Source organism: Neopsephotus bourkii, unplaced genomic scaffold (genome assembly GCF_033783945.1).
Source record: "Neopsephotus bourkii isolate Nb327-2 ecotype Australia unplaced genomic scaffold, CSIRO-AGI_Nbou_v1 NB_730, whole genome shotgun sequence".
NCBI classification, from domain to species: Eukaryota; Metazoa; Chordata; class Aves; order Psittaciformes; family Psittacidae; genus Neopsephotus; species Neopsephotus bourkii.
This window is the reverse complement of record NW_026901228.1, coordinates 1,406,295-1,431,306: the sequence shown is the minus strand read 5'-3', so window position 1 is coordinate 1,431,306 and position 25,012 is coordinate 1,406,295. Positions and strand designations below refer to the sequence as shown.

Genomic DNA, 25,012 nt, shown 5'->3' with positions numbered 1-25,012 from the left:
ATGCCCAGATTCATCACATCTAGCCACACACACCAAATTAGCAGCCTACCTGTGCTAGTCTTGGTATATAACCAATGAATGAAGGCGGGCTTTTCAAGAGGGTAGGTTCTGGGTTACTGTGCTGACTCTCCTTTGAGTTTTTTGTCAACTTTAGATAGGTTCTGCCAGAAGCACAGCTTCTCACTTAAGCAGCTCCATTAAGTTGCAAAAAGAAGTTAAATTAACCCTGATCAAACCAGATGAAAGTGACAATTGTCTGCCACCAAATATTTTCTCTTAGCACAGAAAGTTTCTTTAAACATATCCTGCTATTGCTGAAGCACCATCAGAAGACTACGATCTTCCTGCAACATTTGAGTGTTTCCCCGTAGAGGTCTTTCTTTCTTGTGACAGAACAGCATTAGTTGTCTAACCATATTGGAACTCTTTTCTTAGGGATACGCAACACTTAAAAACAAGGTTTTATGCAAGCTTTTGTAAGAAGATACTACAAGACCACATGTAATTCAGTCACAACGTGAACAAATTTATTATTCCTATAAGGAAAGAATTCTCAGCAAATTGCCATGAACCTCGGTAGATGTCTTCCCTCTTGCCTTTCTAGGGCTGCTTCTCACTTACTTTTGATAAGAATTAGCCATTCCCCATTAAATCCTGCTGGCATGGGAATCACTCTGAATCATGAAATTTATGAAACCTTGAAAACAAAACTAATTCTCAGTTTATGAGATGAGGAAGCAGATGCTATATAATCAGATCCCATACTGGATCTCTACTAACAGACCTACTATGACTAGACAGATAAAGAAATTAAATAAAAATCAAGTTAATAGGTCTCCTGCAAGACACGGATCAGAGACACTGAAGTGTAATCATAAATAGAATTCAGCTCTCACAAGTTATTTTTTTGGTAAGTAAAACTTGTTTTTATTTACGTCAATCTTCAGTACTTAAAAGTACTTTCCATAGATGAAAACTAGAAACAAACAGCCACTCTAAGTAATGGAACTTGCTTGCCCTGTATTTTTTTTTAAGCAAGAATTGGGTATATTGTGAAAGCTGTGTTTACGGAGATTTTGTTTGCAGGTTTACAACTTGTTTTGACTGTACAAAACCATGCAGAACAGAATTCCTGGGAAACATACATGTGAAGATCCCTCTTTCATAAAGCAAGTATTCATACTTATATTACCATTATTTCTGGAAGCAGATCCTATTCAATGGTAACAACTGAAGCTGCTACCCAAATACATGATGGATTTTAGATAAAAACACATCCTGAAAGAATTACAACAGCTCACCTCAGCTTTACTGAACCTGTTTGCTCTTCTTCAATTCTCCAAGAAATATACCCCTGTTCCTTATTCTGTCATTTGCATGAGATGCACAGGACCCCATCTCTAATCTGCTCTTCAATTCTTTCAGACCATTAGACTGCTCAGCTCCCAGTAACCATGAAGGAGCAGCAGATCTGAGCCTAGTTTGCTCTGAAAGGGTATCCAAACTGAAAAAGACTGAAAATAACTGCTGTATAGCAAGCCCTTTAGAAAGCATCCAGTGACCTTATGCCACACACCAGTGCTTATCTGCCCCCTCCTGTCACACAGCTAAATTGCCCGATTCTCTGACAATTTAAGTAAGGGTGGGTATTATCAATTATTTTCTGGTGTCTGCCACCCTGTCTCTGTACCTGCTCTACCCAGGGCATTTGTACCTCACAGGCTGCTTCCACCTGCTGCATGGGTTTTTTTTTTAATTTCAAGTTCTGACGGAAAGCACGGTTTTACGTAAGTACCCTTTACAGATCCTTCAGCATTTTGTTAGGTTTCCATTTACAGCATTAGAACTAGAAAACTGATTTTCATGAGCTCATGATAAGTCTTTGAAGAACAGATTTAGACATCACTTTTTTCTGGCATGGATTTACCAAGTTAATCAAATTTTTAGATTCAGAAAACCGTGAGAAAACAATAACTTTAAATACTTCATATCATACTGTGAGCCTGTGTTGAAGAGCTGTCTTTTTTACTTTTTAATATGCCTGGATGTGTAATTAAAAAAAAAAAAAAGTAGTAAGAAACCAACTAACAGCAAAACTGAACATGGGAGAACAAGTAACACAGAGCATCAGAGGCTCTCTGTCAAGACATACCAAAAGACTGCCAGGAACAGCAGGGAAACAGTCTAGCAGTACTGCTCATCTGCCCCTCCCTTAACCTATTAATCAGCATTTGGTTGGGGATGTAGGGATATTTACCAAAACTACAGGGTGAAAGAGAACACAAGCTTCAAAGATGCTATTCTGAAGTGTAGAGGTGTTTGGGGAAGGAAGGATTTTTTTCAGACCCCAGACTGCCGCTCTGACCAAGCAGGCCTTGTAGGCCAAGAGCCTTACCCACTTCCTGTGGCCAGTGATGGCTACCAGGGCAAAGTGGACCTTACAAGGGCAGACTGAAGGTAAGAGAAAAACCGTACTTACACATTTACCCCTTTGCTCTACGTACTGTACTCTGCCTGGGGAGATGTCTAAATACCACTTTGAAGAAAATATTTATGAATCATTGATTAGCCACTGCCCTCAGCTCTGACAAAAAGGTTTTTCAAGTACCAAGCCCTCATCACAGCCTATTAGATCAAACGGTTGGGAACAAGAAGAAGCTGCAGTTCACAAAACCAGTCTGAGAATGACTGGGCAGAATTAAATGACTGAAGTGCAGAAAGACAGACCTGTTATCCGCAGGACAAAGCAACTCATGCTAGAACCTGCACTTATTTCTCTGCAGGCTATAATGACAAAGCACCAGAGGTGACAGGACATTATCAGGTAATGCCTCCAAGAGTTTTCAGGCCTTACTTGCCTGGACTTGGCTTAACAAACCAGTGTGGCCATTTTGCCAGGCAGATGTGTTTGACCAGAGTAAGCATGCACTGAGAGCAGTAAAACAAGTTTTAATGGATGAGGGTAAAAGAAGTTTCTGGTTTTCAAAGGGAAAGAGATATATTTTTACCTTTGTTGCTTGGTTGATTTTTCAATGAAACTGTATACCCATACTGAATGTTGCGCAGCAGTCAGTGATGATTTTACTCACTGAGATGCTACTTTCATTGTCTAACTTCAGAAAAACCCAACCACAAACAACAAAACACCTTCCACTAGACCACTTTAGTGAAAGCCTTATCCAACCTGGCTTTGAACACTTCCACAGATTGTGCAGCCACAGCTTCTCTGGACAACCTGTGCCAGTGCCTCACCACCCTCACAAGGAACAACTTCTTTCTACTTTCTAATCCAACCATGATGGGCTTACCGCTTGTACTGGTCTCTTCATGAAGGTATTGGTTTTACCTGCTAATCACTCTGCCAAGTAGACTGCTCCTAATTAAATTAGGATCTTCACAGAGCTGGGTACCACTTGCAGAGCAGTAGTGGGTTTGCAGACACACAGATAATAAGGAATTTCTCAAAGCACATTTTATTCAGGAATCAACTAAAGTACTTTCCTAGTCAAAAAAATACTTGTGTTAAGCTTCAAGCCATGTAAGTTGATTATCATTAATTACCTGCACATGAAGGACAAAGAGAGCATGGGCTACCCTCCATAAAGCATTTACGCTAAATTTCATCAATAGCTGCATCAGCTCTCCATTTTCATAACTTTTAAGAAGAGATCTTAAGATTCAAAGCTACTTTATACATCCACAGAACATGGATTCCAGAAAACATCTTGCTTCCTTTCCCCAAAATTGAGTACTTGTCCATGTTATTCTAACCAGTTTCTTTTCAACCTCTTAGAGCTAGACAAGAACACATTTCCAGGTTGTTACATCTTGTGTTTGAATCATCTCAACTTTTTCACTGAAAAAAATTACTAGCTCATTAAGAAAGTACCACATGCATATGAACACAAAGAGGAGTTTCCTAATCCCCCAAAATAAACCTACAAAACACTTCATAAACCTACTTGAAGATTTGTCTAAAGTGTTAGCAATATCTTTTGCCAGCCCCCACATCTGAGAGCAGAAGCTCAGTGTAACAACTGTATGCTAACAGTTCTTTCAGAGTAATAATAGTGTAGCAAATGCACACAACCAGGTGCGCATGTTAACCAGTGACCATAGGAATAAATTATCTTTGTATTTCAATAAGGTGTTACAATCAGCAAATTACTGGCAGGAACAGCTAAACAGTCTTCTGCAGGGTATCCAACACACCCCAAAAGTCAAATCCAGCCTGCCAGAACCTAACCCACAGATCAGTTCACCAAGCAAGCCAGTGACCCTGTCCTTCTCCCTCAAGAGTGAGAAGGAAAGCACATTAGGAACTTGATGATCAGCTCCTACTGACCCTCTTTTCTCTGATATCCCTTCCTCAAGGAAGGGATACCCTCACATGAGTGAGTCTGGCACAGTGCAGGCTTTTTCTCGTGTCCTGTCCAGGAACTGGACAACAAAGCAACCTTTAATGGTAATGTCATTGTGCACTTCTAAAACATGAGAGCACCGTCTCCACAAAGAAAGAGGCTGTGGAGCTTGTGACTGAAACATCAAACACCTCTATCCAGCAAACCACATCAAGCATTTAACAGCTAATGCAAAAATACTAAGAGTAAATTTCTGTCTATGAGTGAGAGGTATTAATATCATTTAGCCATCTCTAAGGAAAGCCTAAAAAATTACTATACCAAGAACTCCCAACATATGTATTACATATTCTATTTGAATGGTGACAGTTTCTTCTCAAACAGGACTGAACTTCTCAAGAAATGAAAAGCTGTTACAGATTAACTTTTTTACTCCCCTCTTTGGAAATACTAGTATTTCATCACTGGCTGAAATAAAAGATCACCTTATGAAAGTTAACTGCTAAATAACACCCTGTTCCTCCAACTTTTTATTCCTAGTAAATGTCTATTTCAGAAACCAAACATAGTTTGTCTAATTGCACAGCCAAAACTTAAAGAAAATAAATATAAAGTGAATAAGCCTTCCATTCAATAAAATCAGCTTCCAAAACCTCATTCAAAATACTGTCTAGTTACAGAGGTATTGATTTAATTTCCTCTCACTAGTGAGCAATTACACAGTATCACATAAGTATCATATATAATACTACCTATGGTTACTTGTTACTCAAGGAATCAGTTTTGGTTTTTAAATTACAGAGTCAAACAACTGGGAAAAATACTGAATTTTACCACTTCTTGGGTGAGAGAGTATACATTTATGAAGCTAAAGATGGAGAACAAACCATATCAAAATAGTTACATATAAAGTGAAAGACATTATAAGGCCCAACACAAAGTTACTTTTGCACCCCTAACTGAAGCTATGTTCCAGCTGACTCGAACAGTTCTAGGTAGCACCAACTTACGAAGGCCAAACTGTTTAAGGCCCAAGAAAGCCATGCCCCTTCCTCCTTGGCCATGGAAAGATTTGTGTAATAGCCACCCATCACCTGAGTCATGCCTATCCAGTGGCATGAAATTCTTGGGGCCTGAATGCTGATCAAATCTACCGGAGAAAGATTCACTTTCTCACCAAATTTCAGAGACTAAAAATATCTGATCAGAGATATTTTTTTTTCCTCCCTGTTTAAAATTTTGTGTAGTAATCTGATTATACTTACAAAAATTGGTAAGATTTCTACTAGTAAGTATGCAAAAAAATCTAAACTTTGTAACAGATAGGACTGTTTGTTAATTAACATGACTTGCATGTCTTCACAACTGATCTTTTTGAAAGACTTGCTGCATATTTCCTATAGCTAATGATTAAACTAAATTTTCTGCTATAGGATACACAACAAAAACTACAAATATTTGAAAGGTCTATTAAGCTTAGGCAGTTTTCTAATTTCATATAACCATAGAATGGTTTGGGCTGGAAGGGACCTTACGGATCATTTAGTTCCAACCCTGCTGCCAATTTGTTCAGTATCATCAACTGCTTCTATGGAAACATACTCAAAATATACTTACATAATTTAAATACAGTGTTCAGTACTTGCTGAATTTAATCCCTTATCACTGCAACATTTAACTACATTACTAACTCTTAAACAATTGCAGTTATATATATACACCCCCTAAGTTAAAAAACATATAGGTTAAGGATATGCTACATTCTGTATTTGTAGTACTTCTAACATATGAACTGTTTCCTTTTTAGAGCAAGCAGAAGGGAATAACAGTTGGGTTATACAGAGGAAAACCCTAACTGAAGAAGTGAGAGATCTATTAACAGTTAAAAGGAAGAACTTGGGGACTTTTTTTTATTTAGGACATAGTATTAAAAAAATGCTTATCTAAGTTTGCTCTTGAATCACACAATAGCAACCAAGTTCGTACAAACCTAAATCAGTTTGGGGGGCTTAAATCATAAGCTCTGGCTGCTCCTATGTTCTTCACACTGAAGATCTCACCCTTGCCAGGCCCCCAGCACTGCTGGAAGCTATTGCCCTGCCAGGAGAAACACACACACACTTCAGCACCCACATCACCAGCCAATGCATAACCCACTCCACAGCTCTCCAGTGTGAAAAACCACTAACCCTGGATGGGACTGTGACAGTTGAGAAACTACATATTCATCACTGTCACCCCTACTCCAGGGACAGTAAACTCCAGCAGAGATTGGGCAGGCAGCTGGGGTCAGAGACATCTTAAAATAGCTCCAACTAAGACTGGATAATTTAAAAGCACATCCTCAAGGGGGTTCCAGCAGAAGAGCCTCAGCAAAGAAGAGCCAGGCAAAACCCAGCACATGTGAAACACCCAACTTTTCAGGAGTATGGTGGTGTAGCTATAACTAATAACATTGAAGTCAGCAGTTCAAAATTAGCAAGATTCTACTATTAGTTGTAAAAACTGTCAAGCTGAGTACATGCATTTTTCAGGCTTTGCTCTGAATTTTATTTCCTGTCCCAACCCATTGAAAAATACAGTTGAATTTTACCTCAGCTGAGAGAAAACATAGTTCCCAGCAGAGACTGAACTGTAACTGTCTAGTTTACAACTGCCAAGCTTATTAATAATACCCCAGAACATTAGCCTCGCGTTATTGTTCTGTACTATAGGAAACCCACTGCACCCTTTATTAGATAGCCCAGACCATCCCCTATGGGAGTCATCTATGCATTTCCCTGAGGAAATGCAGTACTATTTCTTACAGCATATTTCAACAATTTCATTGACCAGTCCAGTTTTATGGGATCCAAAAAGATGGGTATTTCTACCACAACTCCACTTGGAAAACTATTCTGTTCAAATAATCTACTGATATTTGGGGCTTTTCCTTGTATACAGCCAAAGTGATATTTTCCTATCCTTAGTTTTACTATATTACTCTTACTCAAACAAATCACTGGCATGTTAAAGTATGTTTAATGAAGACTTTTTTTTTTCCCTCTCTAAATACTTCAATTACACACAATTAAGAGTTCACCAAATTGAAAATACTAATCTTGGCTTTCAATTTTGCACATGAAACAAGTATCTGTAAAAACCAATGGAAAGTTGACTTCAAATTGTAACAAAAACTATCTTTCCCCAGCAGATTCAGTTAGTCTGGGGTGGTTTGTTTTGTTTTTCCTTTCTTTTTAAATTCCTAAGATTTATGAAAAGCACTGGACTACACTCTCTGGAGACAGATGCTTTCAGTTGCTGCAGAGAGTTGTAAAGTGCAACAGCAGCTTAATGCTCTCCTCATTAACCTCTGCAGATGGTGATCACTTGCAAAGTCCACACTGAAACGGTACAACTGCTTTCAGCAGCCAAAAGCTCACAGATGTTACCAGTAGGGCTTTTTATAATTCATTTCTTGCAGCATTACCTATCATGGCAAACAGTGGACACATTTGTGCACAGAGATGCAACTTTGTGGTAGGTTTGTGAGAGGTACAGTTCATACAGCTCATCATCTTATGCCTTGTACCAGGACAGTCACAAAGTGTATTATACTGTGCAAAAAAACCAACTGATACTTATAAGCTGGAAAACTAAGGAAAAAAAAAAAAAAAACAAAACCAGAAACCTACATATGATCTCCAAACCCCAAAACTCAATTCTGCCAGAGGACTAAACTGCATTCGATGCTAGCTCACCCAAAACAGTCTTGAAACTGAACTCATTTCAATGGACTGGGTATTAAATTTCATCCTCAACAGCTGATCAGACAACACCAAAGGAAAGATAGGTAGGTCAAGAGGTACAGCTGCACACTCCCTTGTTTTAGTGAGTATTAACTAGGTTCTCATATAGCTGTGCTTTCAGAGATTCCTGACAAAAGCCATCAAGGTGATCAAAACTTGACTTGCAGTCTCAGACTGTAGCTAAATAAGTTCACACCCAGAAAGGTAAAAAAAAGAAAATCCTAAAAGTTCGTAGAATGCCTCCATCTGGAAGGGACCCATAAAGAATCACTGAATCCAGCTCCCAACTTCAGTCCAATAGAGGCTGGTTTCTTAAGTTCAAAGACACACAATTTCTCCTATTGCTTCAAAAACATTGAGATTGTTGTCTTGATACTTCTGGATTTAAAAACAATTCCAAAATAATCTGTTTAAAATACCGTTTTCCACAACAAAAGCAATTTAAAACTCTTAAGAAAGACCAATTGATCAAACTCAGGAGCTGTGAACTTTTAAAATTATAGATTAGAAAGAGTAAGTCCCAAGACCAAAAGCAGTATTTACATTTTTTTCACGCAAATGTTACTTCTTTGAAATTAGTTTGAGCATTAAAAGATTTCAGTAGCTTTCAGCTTGCACAGAACCATTTAATGCTTCACAAGACTACTCAGCAATAAACACTTCTTGCTTCGCAACACCAAACCCCACTTCTTCTACACCTGCTTAGGTGGCAGAACTCACTGCTCTATTTGCAACCTTGGACTGCAACACAGGATGAGAGCGAAAGGGAACAGGGGGATGGTGCAGGTTACTCTGTATCAGGCCCCTCACTACAGATCTTTCTTGCAAAGGGTAACACACGTCACCTACTCACCTAACAAAACTTGTGCAAACCCTCTGAGCATTAAGACTATATTGAAAGCAATAGGAAAAATACTGTCTTGCAAAAAAGCCCTCGTTACCAAAGCATGAATGCGTAAAATCTTAACTCACACCTTGTCAAACAGGCTGTTTGCTCACATTTCCCTCACTTCCCAGCACAGTCTCATTATGCCATCAGTTTGTTCCTCTGCAGGTAATGTTTAATTAAGTTTAAAAACAACAGTAAGGCAAACAGGATGGCACAGGGCTGTCAGAGTGGCCTGTCTAGTCTGGGCTTAGTTAAGCAGATTTTAGTTTGACAAAAGCAACAGGGTTGATAAAAAGATGGTAAATTCTATCACACCTAAGTCTTTTCATAAGCTGCTTCAGCTGCCTTCGAGAAGCTCTTGCTGGCAACATACTCCACAAACCACCACACTGTGAACTACTACTGCAAGTAGCTGTCTTATTGCCAGAAGCTGTTTCAAAAACTTGTGCTGCACAGGCTGCAGACTACCGAAGCCATCACCCACTGACATCTATGCTCAAATAACCTAACATTCCTCCTCTCTTTATTGATACCCTAGCACAGCTGGGCTTGCAAAGTCCTCCACTTGCTACAACAAGCAAATAATATTATTTTGTCTTCAGTGCTGTCAAACAAGGCAGACCTAAAGCAGATGCAAGTCTGCTGTTTCTTGCCTCCCTTCAGGAGACACAACTGCACTGTGAATCATCCTGATGATCCAGTTCAGCCACAGAATACTGCTTTCACAAAAAAAAAAAAACACAGAAGTTAAAAATGCAACTTAATATCAGGAAATCAAAAAGTCAACTAACATCAAGTGCTGAGCCCATCTTCACAAGTGACTCTGGAAACCTGTGAAAGCTTACACACTATAATTTATTAGTTACCCAGAATAACATTAGATGATTCTACTGCCATGTATTTTTTCCTCACCACCACTCAGTGAGTAGAGTCTCACAACTTCTGGAAAGGATGGTACATTTCCAAATAAAACTGGTATTTAAATTATTAAAAAACGATGCCTGGTCTGTGAAACAATATTTCAGTATTTCAGTATTTCAAACTGATCTGATCACAGAATAAAGGTTAATTTTGCTTGATAATCTTATCAATACAACTAATTATAGCAACTAACTATGAGTACAAAGCTTACCACATACAAATTTTGAGCAGGCTACTGCCTACGCAAGGTTTTCTTCCACTTCTACTTGTATTATGATTACCTCCCACTCCTAACCCCCTCCCAATCCCCTCCAACCCCCTCCCCTCCTTTTTTATTTTTTTTTAAGATAACAGCCACACTGATAAGCAACACAGGAACTCCCCTAATCACAAGCCTCTCACAGGATGTAATAGTATTAATTCAACCCTTCCAGATCTATTTACTGCATTTATTTGTTTTCCCCTCAGATCAACCACCTGCCTCGTGTATTTTGTAAAACTTGCAAAAAATGTCTTTAAGCAAACTTCTTCAGTATAAGAAGTTTCAGTTTCTTATAAATCACCCACTGCAACACAAATATTCTTCAGCTGCCATTTTACATTTTAAAAGTCTGTTTGCCATACACATAGAAGTAACAAGCAAAAGGTACCTTGATATATTCTGCAGAGATCAAAAAAACATCGAAGCTGGATTTTACACGTTCTATTCCTCTGAAACTACCACACACCAAATCCAGTACCAGACCTACAAGTAAGATCACACCAACTTCAACACTCAATACAGCAACGTATTACATTAACCTACAATTACTCAAAGCAGCAAGGGATTTTAAACAATTTGATTTCTAGTGTAACATTTCCAGAACTGTAGCAGTATGACTCACATCTTTAAATGAGTTCATACAAAGCAGAACTTTCCAAATGCATTCAAAAAAAAATTTAAAACAGGTATGTATGCAAACTGCTGCAATTAATTTCACGCACACCACAAACACATTAGTTGACGTGACTGTATTCTGTCCTCTGTTACAAGAACAGTTACTCGATCTCAGAAGTAAATATCAGTGTGACCACAGGTGCATATGCTACCTATACAAAAGAGTTAGTTTAATATTTTCATGATATAATGCTCCCAGAAGCTGAAGCAAGCTATATTAAACACTTGTTACCTAAATTCATTACAAAACAGTTCTGATTTTATCTTCAAGATTTTTGATTACAAACAAGCAACTCTGAAATTAAACTGTTAAAAAGTTCCCATACGTTTTAAAATTTACAAAAAAATGCCATCAAAGAGTGCTGTTTTGTTGCTAAGATAAAGTCTACAGATGAAGTAATTAAGAGCCCCATTGTGTTAGATGCCTCATACAGTAAACATGTGCCGCTTCTGAAGAGCATTAAGAAATTATTAGCTAGCTAATCTGGATCATTAGATTAATACATTAAGCAATCAAAGCAACAAATTACTGATATTTAGATTTCTTTTCAACTTAAACTAGTGGGGTTTTTTCCACTTAATCCCTGTATATTGAAAATGGCAGTCCACTTCACAGGCTACAGGCCATGCTGATGGAGAAAACAGACCCATCAATTAGAAACTGAATATGAATAAAGAAAGCCAGGAAAATAAAAACTTTTTGGACAAGTAGTTTTCCAAAGAAATCATCAGCAGGGAACAGAGAACTAGAAAGTATGACACCAGAGGAGAAAGTTTTACCAGCTATTCCTCAGGCCAGAATGAGTTTGGCACCTACATGCAATTTCAGTTTTTCAGGAAGCAACAACTGATGCAACTAACCCCAACCCCTTCTAAAGACAGACAAGCCTAATTAATTTTCAAAGCATTTAATACACAACTAAACAAGTCATTTGAAACAAATCAAGTGCAAGTCATCACTGCCCCCGATTCCTTTCTTCTCCATCCGTAACCTTACTTATAAATTGATTTTGCAAGTGACTTGACCAACTGGTAAGTGAGCTCTTGGGAGGGGATAAACATTAAAGGAGCAACAAGGAAAGAGGCCAAAAGGAACCCTGCCTCCCAGGTTTCACCCAGTGATCTCCACTGCACAACAGAGGCAGGTATAACAGTAAGAGGTTCCCACCCCATGAACTTTGGAAGTTTCCCAACTGCTGGAGACATTTATTCCATAAGCAGCAATGCTGCCTACGCCAAGAGCTTCTCCCTGGCACTCAATTACTTTTTCTTTCTATAAAGCAGCCAGTTAAATTACACATCAAATGATAATTCACCTTTGAACTGCTTAAGAAGTCAAGTCACAATATAGTGCAAAGAGCAAATGTCATATAGATGAAGGCAGGCAGAACTGTCAGACTGTTCACTACTGGATTGACAAAGTACCACTAATTAAAGGCAAAATAGCTGTCTATTCTAAAACAATCCTACAGCAAGAGTACAATCAAACTACCACTTCAAATAATGCGCATCAACTAAGTGAGCTGAGATCTGAACTTGCAAAAAAGAAAGTCTCAAAACAAAAAAAAAAAACAACAACAAAACAACCACGCCACCAAAACCCTCACAGACACACAAGCAGCAAATTACCATCTTAAAAATGGTCCCCAAACTCAACAGCTTCGTTCCATATATTCAGCAATGAAATCAAGGGAGAGCACACTGAGACACTTCTAATACTAAAAACAACAACAAAAAAAATTAAAATATAAAATGGTTACAAGTACCTGCAGCAGCCTCTTTTATAGAGGTGAGAACTCAACACTAACCCTTTTCTCCTTTTACCTAGCATTCCACACTACATGAAAAAAAAAAAAAAGGAAAGAAAAAGTCCACTTTCAAATCATTTAGTCCATCTTTAATCCCTGAATAAGCAGCACAGGAAAGAAAGCAGCTTTTTTCATTAAAAAAAACCTGTCAAATTCCTGAAGTAACATATTACATTTGGTTTATGTCACCTATTTTGGATGATTTCTACAGAAAGAAAAAGACAAGTAACCAATGAAAAGTGGCAAGTGTGATGCTTTTCACAAAAAATCAAATTATAAATGGCATATGGGAGATACAAGGCAGCATCAAGGATAAGTAATCTAATTCAGGGAATTTGTACATGTGAGGTCTCCACATTATTCCATGCCAACTAGTTTCTGACTCAGCTGCAAGAATATTTCGCTTTCCACTACATTTCCTAAATGCTATATGCAAACAACACTGACAGCTAACATGCCTGCTTGCAAAGCAATTCCTTGTAAAGAACAACAACAAAAAAAAACCACAAAAAAAACACACCAAAAAACCATAACTCTTTACAGCTGATACAGAATCATTTTAATCCAGGTTAACATACCCACATCAGGAAGCTTATTAAACTCAGGTGAACTGGAACCAGGAGACTTGAGTTTTTCTTGTTTAACCTCAACTCCAACACTGAACTTCTGCTAAAGTTTAGCCCCACCAAAGTTGAATAGCTAAAACATTACTAAGATTTCAAACACACAAAACAACACACACTCTATAACATAGTATACACACTGCTTTAAGAAACCCACCCAACTAGGGTGACCATCTTCTCTCAGTAACTACTACGTCTGCATTGCACTATAAAAGTACCTCCACCCCTCACACAGTTGCAACAATCTCTTGTAAGTAACAAAGCACAAACTGAAGGAGAGACTTCCTACTGTCCATTTGAAGGGACAGTACCAGTGGGAGCCCTTTTGATTTGGGTGGAACAAGAAGTAATTGAAAAAAAAAGGTGTCATAAGGACAAACTGGAAAGTTTCTCAAGAAATCAAAGCAAGGAAGAAGCCTCTTGTGAATATGCACGCATTTTGCAGAGAGAGGAAAAGGAATCATGAGCTAAGGTATGAAAGTCTCTTGGAAAGCAAATCTCTGGCATGATGGTGCAGGTACTGACAACCACTGAGGCAAAGTCCTTCTATTTTATCCTAAAAATGCAAGGTTTAGGACATACGCAACAGAACATAGCCCATGTGGCTACCAAAATGCTCTTCCTCCTCAGTCCAGTAACCTCTGCAGAGTTAGGAGAGGGCCCTTTCAGCTTGACGATACTAGTAGACTTCAATTCACATAAGTTAATATAACATCAGTAAAACAACAGTTGACCATGTGACAGCCAATGCAACGGAGATGGTTAAGGAAGAGCTAACTGTCAACAAAGTGCTCTGACATTCACAGTGAAGGAAAGCCTAAATAAGGTGGGAAGGGAACAACGCTGACACTTTTCAACATCTTCATGTTCCAATCCAGGGTGCAGTATTTTGAAGACCACATTATTTTATGATTACAAGATTAGGTTACTGCTTTCTATGGGTGTAATAATGTCATTTGCATGTCCTTACTCTTAACTGTGTTTTGCTAAATACGCAGGAAGGAGAAAGGGTAGCATGTTGTAGACTGCTTTTTACAAAGAGACAGAAATACCTACAAGGAGTCTATGAGCCTGCCACAAAAACTGAGAGAGAAAATACCTCAAATATCCACTTGTTCTCAACAGAAAGAGAAACAATCAAAAAACCAAACCAGCCAACCAAACTGGGATAGTGTAGTTTTAGCAAGAGTATCCTGGTTTCATTATATCATGACAAACACACACAGAAGCCTACTTCTGAGCATACCCTAGAAGCAGGGGACATTCAATATTTCTATTTGCAATCATTTCTATAAGAGCATAAGATATAAAGAGAACATAAGGTAGAACTGTGAAGAGACTGTATGAAAGTGTGGGAAAACAACAAATGCAGACCCAAAAAAAGGAAAGGTAAATAAAAAGGTAAGTCAATGAGATCCACATGCAAGTTGTAACTACACTACCTATTGCTGTCCTCAGCTATTTATTTTCCATTTTAACTTCTACTGTTAATGTCAACTGGTTTCCTTATCTTTCCTGTACATCTGTGTTTGATACTTTCAAAGGCCCCAAATTAACAGATAAAAATAACAGAAAAAAAAAAAGGGGGGGGGGAGGGAAGGAAGTTTTCTAATACGTGATTTCAAGTGAAAATCCAAGAACAGTAAACTGTATGTATTGACAACTAAAATTGGTGAATAGGCAAAGGAAAAACTGATATCTTTTCAAATTTATTTTATATTTGTCTATAGCATATTGAAGTTTTTAATAGCAACAAGTAGCTCACAACGCCTATGCAAGTTCAGAACGTAATGCTTTATTTTCGCTGACAGTTTAAGAGCAGACTGTAAAGTACCAAAGTTAAAAGTTTGGCAGAACGCTGTTTCAAGGCAATATAACACCAAGGATATTTCTGGATATTTAAAAACTCAGGTTTCCAGAAGAGAGTTAAAAGTAGTTTCTGGTGATGTACCACAGTCTGCCATGTTTGCAGCTTTACACATAAAAGGTGTATTGTTTAGAAATTATTTTCCCTGTCCTGAGCAAACATCCACTTACAGAGTGGGGAGAAATACTGTGCAGTAGACACACACTGGAAATCCTTCACAAACAAAAATTTATGCTTGTGCTAGTCACACATGCCAGAAGGCCCAGATAGGGAAGCCAGGTAAAACACTTTCAGAAGTGACAGTGACTGCTAAGTGTCTCCCTAAAATGGGCTTTTTACTTCCAGAAATAATAAAGTTTACACTAAAAAAAAACCCGAACAAAATAAAACAAACCAAAACCAACAAAAAAAAAAAACCCACAACCCTGAAAAAGGGAACCAAACCTTTTTTTTTTAACAGTTAAACAAACGCCTTGGCCATCATACAAATGGCTCAGCTTCAGCACCACTGTGGTACAAATTCCTCTAACCATATGGGAAATCTATCAAAATAATGCATTCTGCAAAACTGATAAGGAAAAGGAATGACCCAGCTTGACTCTCACAGATTGTTCTCCCCGGCAGGAGGTTAGAAACAATCCTTTTTGTTCAAACACTATTTTTATAACTCTCAACACCATTTTACAAAACAAGCTAAGAATACCTTCACAAAGCAAAGCTACATTTTAAAATTAGCTGCTGATTTTAGTATATTGCAATTAAAAAAGGATCGTGAACTCATCAACAGGGATCACGTTGCTTCTTTGTTATGCCTTTTCCCATTCTCTATGCTCCTTCTCAACTACTTGTGCTCTCAAAACGCCTTATGATGCAAATTTCACCAGACTCCTGTGAATTTCGGTAGATGACATCATCAGGTGAAAACCACTATTAGTCAGTGCCGTTTCCTGACCACGCATAAAATGGTGCAGACAGCACAGATGAATCAAACACGAGCTCTTAAAACATTATTCACTTGCTGCTACAGCGTCCCCAAAAGTTTGCCGCGGCCCGAAGAAGGGAGCCAAACCCCCTATTTTGCCTGTTTCTCCCCGGATGTGAACTTCCCCAGCACAAACTGAAGCTTAGGGTAACACCAAGAGCGTAAGCAGAAAATGTTAACAGCCAGTTTCGCACAACGGCCTCCTGCACCGTGCAGCCGAAAGCACTCATGCCAGGGCCTGCAACAGCCCATTATGAAGCGCGTCCTGCCCAAGGTATGGATTACATACGTGGAAGCAACACCAGTCCCCAGCCTCCTCCGTTCCTGTGGCCCGGGCCGAGGCGGCTTCGCCACCGCGAAGGCGAGGCGTTGAGGGGGAGCGGGAGCGGTACCCCCAGCCCCTCAGCAATACCCCTGGTCCCCGTCACGGGAAGGGCCCTACAAGGTCGCTGCCCCGGGCAGGGGGACCTGGGCCGGCCCCGCCGGCACGGCGATGAGCAGGGAAGAGCGCAACAAAGGCCTGCTCCCCACACGCAACCCGCCCGCCAGCAATGCTCCCCTCCCGTTTCTCCCCAATCTCTCTGCCCGGGCTGGTACGTACCGAAGCGCGGCGCTGGCTGGGAGGCACGGCGGGTCTCATACTGCCGGGACGGGGGGAAAGGTGTGACTGTCACCGGTGCCCGGCGGGAGGCGTATGCGGCGAGACCGGGCGGTGGCGGAGCCGCATCGCTGCCCGCGACAAGACCCGCTGCCGCCCCTCCCCCTCGCTCGGTACCTCGCGGCTCCCGTACGGCCCCGCTGCCGCCACCGCTCCTGCCGCCGCCGCCGCCGCCGCCGCCACACTTCCGGGCAGGGAGGGGTCACACTGCCACACGCCGTGCCGCTTCCATCCGGGACTTTCCGCGTGGTCCCGCCCTCTCCCCCGCGGCGCCCGGGGCGGGGCTTGCGAGTGGCTCATGGGGGTGGGGTTGCTGAGGTTATGGTTGAGGTGCGCTCGGTGCCTTTGCTGCTGTTTTGAGTACCGGAATGGGGCGGGCGTGTGGTGTCTGGGCGCCTTAGGAAAGGCTCCGGGTGAGGAAGGGTGGTGCTGGGGGTAGGGTAGCTCAGGGGTTTGTACTGTGAGCTTTCGGTGGCTTCGGAAGTGTTGCCCTGGAGCCAAGTGTCCGGGGATCACCCCCCGCGACCAACTGGCTCACGCTGCGGGGCGAGATGGGACTTCTGAGGACGTCTTACTTGTCTGATTCAAGAAGTTGACCTGAAAGTGCCATTCGTGAGGGCCAGCCTTCTACCAGGTATCAGGACCTGACAAGAACCAACACTGTAACTGCTCACCTACTTACAGTGCTGATGTTGAGCTCAGCACCTTACGTGGTGCACAGATCTGCTCTGTGCTCTTTGCTGGCACAGGCGTGGCTTTCGAGCCTTTCACTCCACAGCTCCCTGACTGGGGAGCTTCTGTTCCCGCCCACATGTGTTCACCACCACCAGTTTCGAGAGCTGTTGGTCAGATCTGTTTCTTTCAGCCCAGGTGGGATGAATTTCCCTAGATCATTGACGTTATCTTCCTAGTTGCTTCTGAAAATAAATGATGTTATAATTGTAAGTTCCATATACAGTACTGCAGACTTCTTTGTGGAGGGTTGGAAATAAGCAGTATGTTTTGTTTTTCTAAGGGCCAGGGCTCTAAGGAAAATACAATCTATAAAGACAATTAAGACTCAGTGACACCCTAATTGCATCCCTTGAGAATGAGCGCTAAGAATACATATACACAGTATTGTGCTGTGTAAAGATACCCAAGCTACCAAGGTCTCAAAATCAATACAGCTGCATTAGTGAGGCACAGAGCCCTGGATAATTCATCCTGCAAAGGAAAAATGCACTGACGGCCGTACTGCTTTTGATATTACTAGTTCAGTCAGAACTATTTCAGGAACCTGTCCAACACTGAGCTGTATTTTCAAGTGGCTCAGCATTTTTTGTTTGTTTGGAGCCTTTTTTAAGCCAGTTCTTGTAGGAAATATCATTACAGACACAACCAGGACTTACTTCGTATAGCTAAACAGGATGCTTGGGGGGGGGAACAGACGAGGCTGTTACCTTTTGTATGGCCCATTACTTGGAAGAAATCACAGTATATCTTTGTTGGTTGTATGAGACACGTGTAGAACACAGACTACCAGGATTCTTGATGTTGTAAGCTAACAGTTCAGTGCTTGGAGACACTTTTGCAAATGTAAAGAATATCCACTCTTTTATGAGTCAGAATTCAGTCTCTGCTACTGGAAATCAGGGGTGTACTCCTAGTTGTAACTGAAGAGTCTGTAATGGGAATCTTATGATTTAGAGCAACTTAGCACACCGGAAATGCAGTGAGCAAAGTGAACCTTTGTATATGGTAACTAACCACCATCTCTGTTAAATCCCCCTCTTGGAAAAGTCTGCAAAGATGGATCATTAACAGGAACTGTGAAAAACACAAGCGTATTTGTCAGCAGACAGAAGGTGAGATTACAGCTCATGCATCCCTTGGGCTGAAAAGTTCGTTTGCTCACTCTCAGATATATAATATTCGTGTGTGTGTGGGCAAATGCCACAGAAGGGTGCGTAGATGGTTGCCAAGCAAAGCAACTACCACTTTCCAGATCTGGAGTCTCCAGTCAATTTTAATAGAAGTTTATTTTCCTGTACTTTTCATCCACTGCTCAATCGTATTTCCTGCTATTCCCCCTTGGGTGCTCATTTTCATACCCTGATCTTGTTTCTCACCTCAGTGCTAAATTAAAGTGCACTGTATAGTACCAGCCTCTTGTGTCACATTAAGGTGAAATATTGTCACATCATGATGCATTGGTATTAATTGTATTATGGCAACACTTGGTGTGTCAACTGAGGTAAGTAGCCCTTTATGCCAGACTTTTTATGAAACATATGAGACAAAGTTTGTAATCTAATTAGGCAGGACAGAAAGTATTAGAGAAAAACAAGATAAGGTGAAATGATTAAGCGCATCTACAGAACAAAGATTTTGTCAGACACCAGAGGACGATGAGACTTTCCTGGGTCCAGAGTGAAAGCCCGAGACTGTATTTTCTCAAACTATATAGGGAGGCCCCACAAGAATATGCTGTTACAATATAGACTACTTTCTGGCAGAAACTTGGGAGTATTTATACTTTTCAGGGCTTTTAAGGAGAAAGTGCTGTGTTACTTTATTGTCTAAAAAGATATTAAAGCTAAAAGAACAAAAACACTGTTGTAGAATTTCTTTCCTTCCGGATTCTGCTGGGACAGAGCAATGTTTGCACTGCACTGTGGTGGTGCCATCCTGCATTGGGAAACCCTCATATTTAGAACAGAATAAAAGATAATAGAGTAGAATAAATATTTTAAGTTGGAAAGAACCTCAATGATCATCCAGTCAAACTGATGATATCCCTTGGCTACACCCATAGAATAGGTAGGATTGGAAAGGACCTTAAGATCATCTAGTTCCAGCCCCCTTGCCATGGGCAGGGACACCTCACACTAAACCATGCCACCCTCACACTAAACCATGCCACCCAAGGCTTCGTCCAACCTGGCCTTGAACACTGCCAGGGATGGAGCATTCACAGCCTCTCTGGGCAACCCATTCTGGTCCCTCACCACACTAACAGTAAAGAATTTCTCCCTTATATCCAATCTAAACTTCCCCAAGTTTTAACCCATTACCCCTTGTCCTATCACTGCAGTCCCTAATGAAGAGTCCCTCCCCAGCATCCCTATGGGCCCCCTTCAGACACTGGAAGGCTGCTATGTCAATCTGGATGTCTTCTCAAGGGCTGACTTTCAATAATTCTCTGGATTTCTTTATAGAATAATTTTACTTACGAGTGCTCCTAGAAAGAATAAGGAACCATGTTAACATACAGTTATAAAAGGATTAGTATTTGGAGATTTTAAGTGCTGTAGTCTAGGTAAGCATCACAGTCTTTTGTCCTTTCAGGGTGATCAAGTTTCAAGCTGCTGGGACTATCACCTTAGATAAACTTTTGAAATGCAACTTCTGTCTGCTGTGTATTAGATACCAGATTTGCCGTTTTTCTGTTTGAAAGAGAGAATTTATTCTGGGTTATTGACCAGGTTCCCTCACCCTTGTTTTGTGATATGAGGTGAACTGCCTGAATTCAGTTGCTATATATGATGGTGTTAACCCTCAGAGCATGTAAAATAGACTTCTTTTAAGTATTTGGTATATGAGCAGTCCCACAGATTTAGGGAAAGTAGTTGCATATATAAACATGTGTTTAAATGATTTTCAGGATAAAGTTACAAGTGGAAGTCATTTTCTGCCCAATAGATAGCCACATTTCAATTGTGAAATTATATATCCTAATTACAGATTCCTTATAAACCTCACTGAGACCTTTTTGGTGAAAGGAAGCATTATACACACATGCATATGTGTGTAAGCACATGACTGCAATGTTTTGAAGGTTCACAAATGTTTATATCATTAAAATAAGCTTTTTGAAAGACACTCAAGACAAGAATTTAATCTCATCTATTTTTTTAACCAAGTTAATTATTTTTATTTACTTGTGCTAGCAAAATCAATGGTAAACCTCCCAAGACCATGCTAGTGTCACATGCTTTCTGTTTTCCTTTCCTGTCTGTTGTGTAAGCGAGAGCACTTTCTGGAGGAATCATGATAAATCCATAATATTTTACTTTACCCTATTTACTTTTAAAAGAGCAAGTAGACAGCACTGCAAATGCATTGCCAAGATGTATGGGTGATTTTGCACTAAGTAAATGAAAAGCATGATCTAGCTGATAAAAATCACAATTTTATGGAGAGTTTTAAAATTTCAGCAGGGAAGTATTTAGTCTTTTCATAATATAGTGGCTTTGGAATTTGAATTTCTTTGAGGAATTTAAAATTCTAGAGTATTAAGGCATTACCTAATTTAGATTGATTTTTCAATATTCTTTTTATATTTTCCTTCTAGATTTTCTTCCTGAATAGGAAAATAATAAGACTTGTTAAACTGCAGCAAACAACTAATTTCTTACAAGTTAGTGATGTGACTCTGAATTTGTTCAGTAATGTTTCAAAAGAGTGTGTATTCACTTGAAAAGGTCCATCTTTTGAAACAGCACCCTTCACTGTAAAATATATTCTAGTTTTTGCAGAAAGGTTTTAACAAACACACAGTTTCTTCTGAAGGAGGAGAGTGATGTATGAGTAAGCAGTGTTCCAGTGGCCTTAGCAAAGAGCCTGCCAGTGTTGGGTGAGTCAGATTCAGGTCTCGATCTCCCAACTTTCACATCACAGTTAAAACCTTAACCACTAAGCTACTGCCTGATACACAATTAGCATCTTGCCTGTTCTTCTCTTTTTATACTTTGTATAAACAAACACTAATTTTAGCAGAGACTTGAACTTGGGACTTCCAATCTTTACCTTAGCTCAGCAGCTGTTCTGTGTGAGCTTCTCTTTCTTATTTCATTCAAAATAAATACTTAAAACATTTTCATGCGAAACTTTCGCAAGGCAGTAAGTGTTTCCCACACAATTTTAGCTTTTCAAGACTTTTTAGTTCAAGGAACACATATATTAATAGCATTCTAAACTAATAGAATAGAATTTGCTTTCTATTGTCATATTCCTTTCCCTCAGTTTCTTTCTGTGTTTACTGTATTTACTGTTATGTTTTAAAATAGATAGTAATGGCTTCAAAGCAGGCATCATGTCTTCCTATGAATATTTCTTTAATGCATAGTGGCAGAAAACTCACTGGAGATTGGTTGCAGCATTATATGGTATTAATTTTTTTGCAGAATGGCAGGCTGCAAATTGCTTACAATCTTTGTTTAGTTCCTCCTCACTCTTCTTTAACACATTAGCACCATTTTCTTGTCCAAAAATATTTCCAGATTCCTTTCTGTCATCCACCCCTACAAATCTTCCATTTTTTCCTTATTTTTCCTTCATGCACTTTTAAGTTGTTGAATTCATATTTGCTAGAACTCTGCAACTATGACTGTGTGCCTGTGCCATGTGTCCCAGGTTCTTTCTACACCACTGCCATTGCAGTGTCACTGAAGATCACAAATAAGGTAGCAAACCAGTGATATTATTTGAGATATGCTTTTATATATTTTTATATATATTTATATTTAAATATCTTTTTATATATTTTATATATATGCTCAATAAGACACATAACTGACAGCTACTATGGCTTCCAAGTTCATGTTCTCTGATGCAATTATGACATGTTTACAGTTCTTTCAAGTTAAAGAACCCTTTCCCCCTGACACACGTGTACAGTGAGACTTTTTTTCATAATGAAAAGTGATAGGCAATCTAAATAGAGGAATTGGTACTGATGGCTATGCATACAGTTAAAAACAAGAACATAAACAGCCATTGTGCTTTATTCAGATTTATTTAGATATACAGTTTCTCAGACCATAACTTGGAAGCTAAATACACTCCTGGATATGGTAAAATTTTTATAAGTATCTAGTGGGAAAGATGATTCTTTTGGGGGTAAATTTAATAGATTCTTTTCAGATCTTGCTAAAGCATGAGAAAGCCTGTTTTAAGTTCTTTGCAAGTCAACATTCCTCTCATTTCCAACAGAACAATAAAAATCAAACCGTACTTTTAAGTGTAATGCCAAACCTTTCCTCTTCTACTACCTTCTACTCTTCAAAAAGCAATAAAACACAAAGTGGCATACCCTTCTACAGATTTTTTTGTTAAAGAGAGTCTGGAAACTTCTTTTTTGCACCTGAATGCAGTAATAAATAGCAAATTTTGTTTTGTGGCTTATACTTATAAATTTGATAATAAAGCCAAATGCATATTTTCCTCATTTCAATACCAAGTTAACTGCAAAAATGCTTTTAGAAGTCACTTTCATAAAGAGAAGAACAAGCATGAGTTCTGAATATTACGTGGGCCCCAGACATCATCACTTACAAATTCAAATGAAACCAGCATCTGAACATGATTCAGTTGGCTCAAAGAGAATACAAATAGATTCACAGAAGAATCAGTAGATTCTTTGCTGAATGAAGATCAAGTTGCTAAGGCATACCTCAGTTCAAAATGTAAGGAAAACAAATTGAGCTTCATTACCCTTTTTGTTTTTTAGCATGGAGTGGTAAGTATATAACTTTTATTAATGATTAAAGTAAACCAGCGCTCAGTCATTTCAGTAAATGCCTATTTTTGCACCTGCCAAGTATACAGGATAAGTGACTGGATATTTATGGATTTTTATGCAATTGTTATAATTTGCTCATGGACTTATGAGGTACACATGCAATTGCCTATTTTGTTCCATTCTGCATATTTCAGGGGGAAAAAAAAAAAAGGTATTATTCCGTTTTGCCCTCTATTGTGCAAATTTTTGTACATATGGAAAACAATGGATTTGGGAGAAATATTAAATTGAAAGCTCAGTGCTTTCATGTTTTATACATAAGTTGACCTCCATTCCTAAGGTTAATTAACCCTAATGAAACATGCTTTTATTGTGTTTGAAACAGCATTTTTGTTTGACCACAAACTACTTCCCTCTTCCCCTAATTTTTTTTAGGAGAAATGCAAGCATTCTACTGGCTGGTTTTTTATATTTTTTTAGTTTCGCCATCCCCCCAAATTATAATTTACACAATTTTATTCACCACCATTGCCTATACTTGATCTGGTCTTTATAAAGTTTAAGTAGTTAAAATGTAAAGGTGCAGCTATCCTTCAAATAAAGTTAATTTAAAAGAGTGCTGGACCATATACTATATATAATAAGCAATACTTATATATATAATAATATGTAATAGTAATAAGAATAGCATAACCTGTGCAATAAGTATGAGTTTCGATTGGAAACTCTTCTAAGGAGAATGGTTCCTGTGTTTTGCTGGAAAGATGTGGGCTCACTGAATTTCATCTCTAAGAAATATTGAATAGTTGTATAATAAATAATTCACCGTTTGTTATGAATAGAAGATAGATACCAAGCTTGACTAGAAGGATAGATACCATGCTGAAAACACGGAACAGCCCCATGATGATTTCTAATGGAGTTAATATAGGAAATTTTGATGTAGCTAACTTTTTTGCTTTAATACAGTTACAGGAGTTTCTTGCCTATTTCTGTTTATTTTGGCATCTATTTGGATTGAACACCTTTTTACACATCATTGTGTGCTTTAAATAGTGTAGTCCTCATTAGCACAGATTTTGCACTGTTGATGTTTTCATATTGTTAATTCTTCTTTCTGGCAAGCATTTTGTCTCAAGACAAATTATGATTCATAAGCAGAAGAGCTTCCTTTTGCTCTGGGATTCAACAGGCCAGCATGGAAGTATCCTATTCCTAGAGAAAAACTACTCATGAATAATGTAGTATGACTACAGCATATCCTTCAGTGGTGGAGATCTTTCGTCTGTGTAGGTAGCTTAAGACTGGTGGTCAGGAAAAGGTAGTTTAAGGCAGATAACAGTCTTCTGAGGCAGATTTTCTCTGGCATAGATATATATAGTGATAAAACATTACAATTATTTTGCAGTGCTGTAATTGGATGCAAACTTCGTCTGAGATTTTAGCTTTCAACTCCTTTATACCAAATTTACATAACACAAATGTTAATTAGTGAAGAAAATTATACAGGAAACTCTCACACATTATGGTTAGACAAAGCCAAAAATACCACTTTTATCAAAAGGTGGCTTTTTTTTTTTTTTAACAGTCTATTGACACCATTGATTTGGAAAGATGTGAAATTCTCAGTAATTATATATCATGATATGGTGTATTTGCTTGCAGATTTCATT

At 39.0% G+C, this 25,012-nt stretch overlaps 2 protein-coding genes and 1 long non-coding RNA gene across 7 annotated transcripts in view; 2 read left to right on the top strand and 1 right to left on the bottom strand.

Moving 5' to 3' along the window:
• SPOPL (speckle type BTB/POZ protein like) overlaps positions 1-17,061 on the bottom strand; it is a 39,629-nt gene extending 22,568 nt beyond the window's left edge. For 2 of the 5 annotated variants that reach the window (XR_009725568.1, XM_061354352.1), the window contains exon 1: positions 16,778-17,061. The gene's annotated coding sequence lies outside the window, so the exon portion shown is untranslated. Of the gene's footprint in view, positions 1-10,609; positions 10,635-16,465; positions 16,712-16,777 lie in introns of those variants that run through there. The other 3 variants (XM_061354348.1, XM_061354350.1, XM_061354351.1) reach the window with 3 other exon arrangements.
• On the top strand, positions 16,405-17,151 carry LOC133212677 (basic proline-rich protein-like). The gene has a single exon (XM_061354365.1). It carries the CDS (start codon positions 16,405-16,407, stop codon positions 17,149-17,151), a length of 747 nt encoding a protein of 248 aa, XP_061210349.1.
• Positions 17,152-17,433: 282 nt separating this feature from the next.
• LOC133212648 (uncharacterized) lies at positions 17,434-21,671 on the top strand. The gene is made up of 3 exons (XR_009725563.1): positions 17,434-18,681; positions 20,035-20,135; positions 21,171-21,671. It is a non-coding gene; the product is annotated as an uncharacterized LOC133212648 (long non-coding RNA).
• Positions 21,672-25,012: the final 3,341 nt, after the last annotated feature.

What these genes read in the sequence shown, in the direction of transcription:
- LOC133212677 (XM_061354365.1), top strand. Translation starts at nt 16,405, where the DNA reads ATGCCAGGGCCTGCAACAGCCCATTATGAAGCGCGTCCTGCCCAAGGT.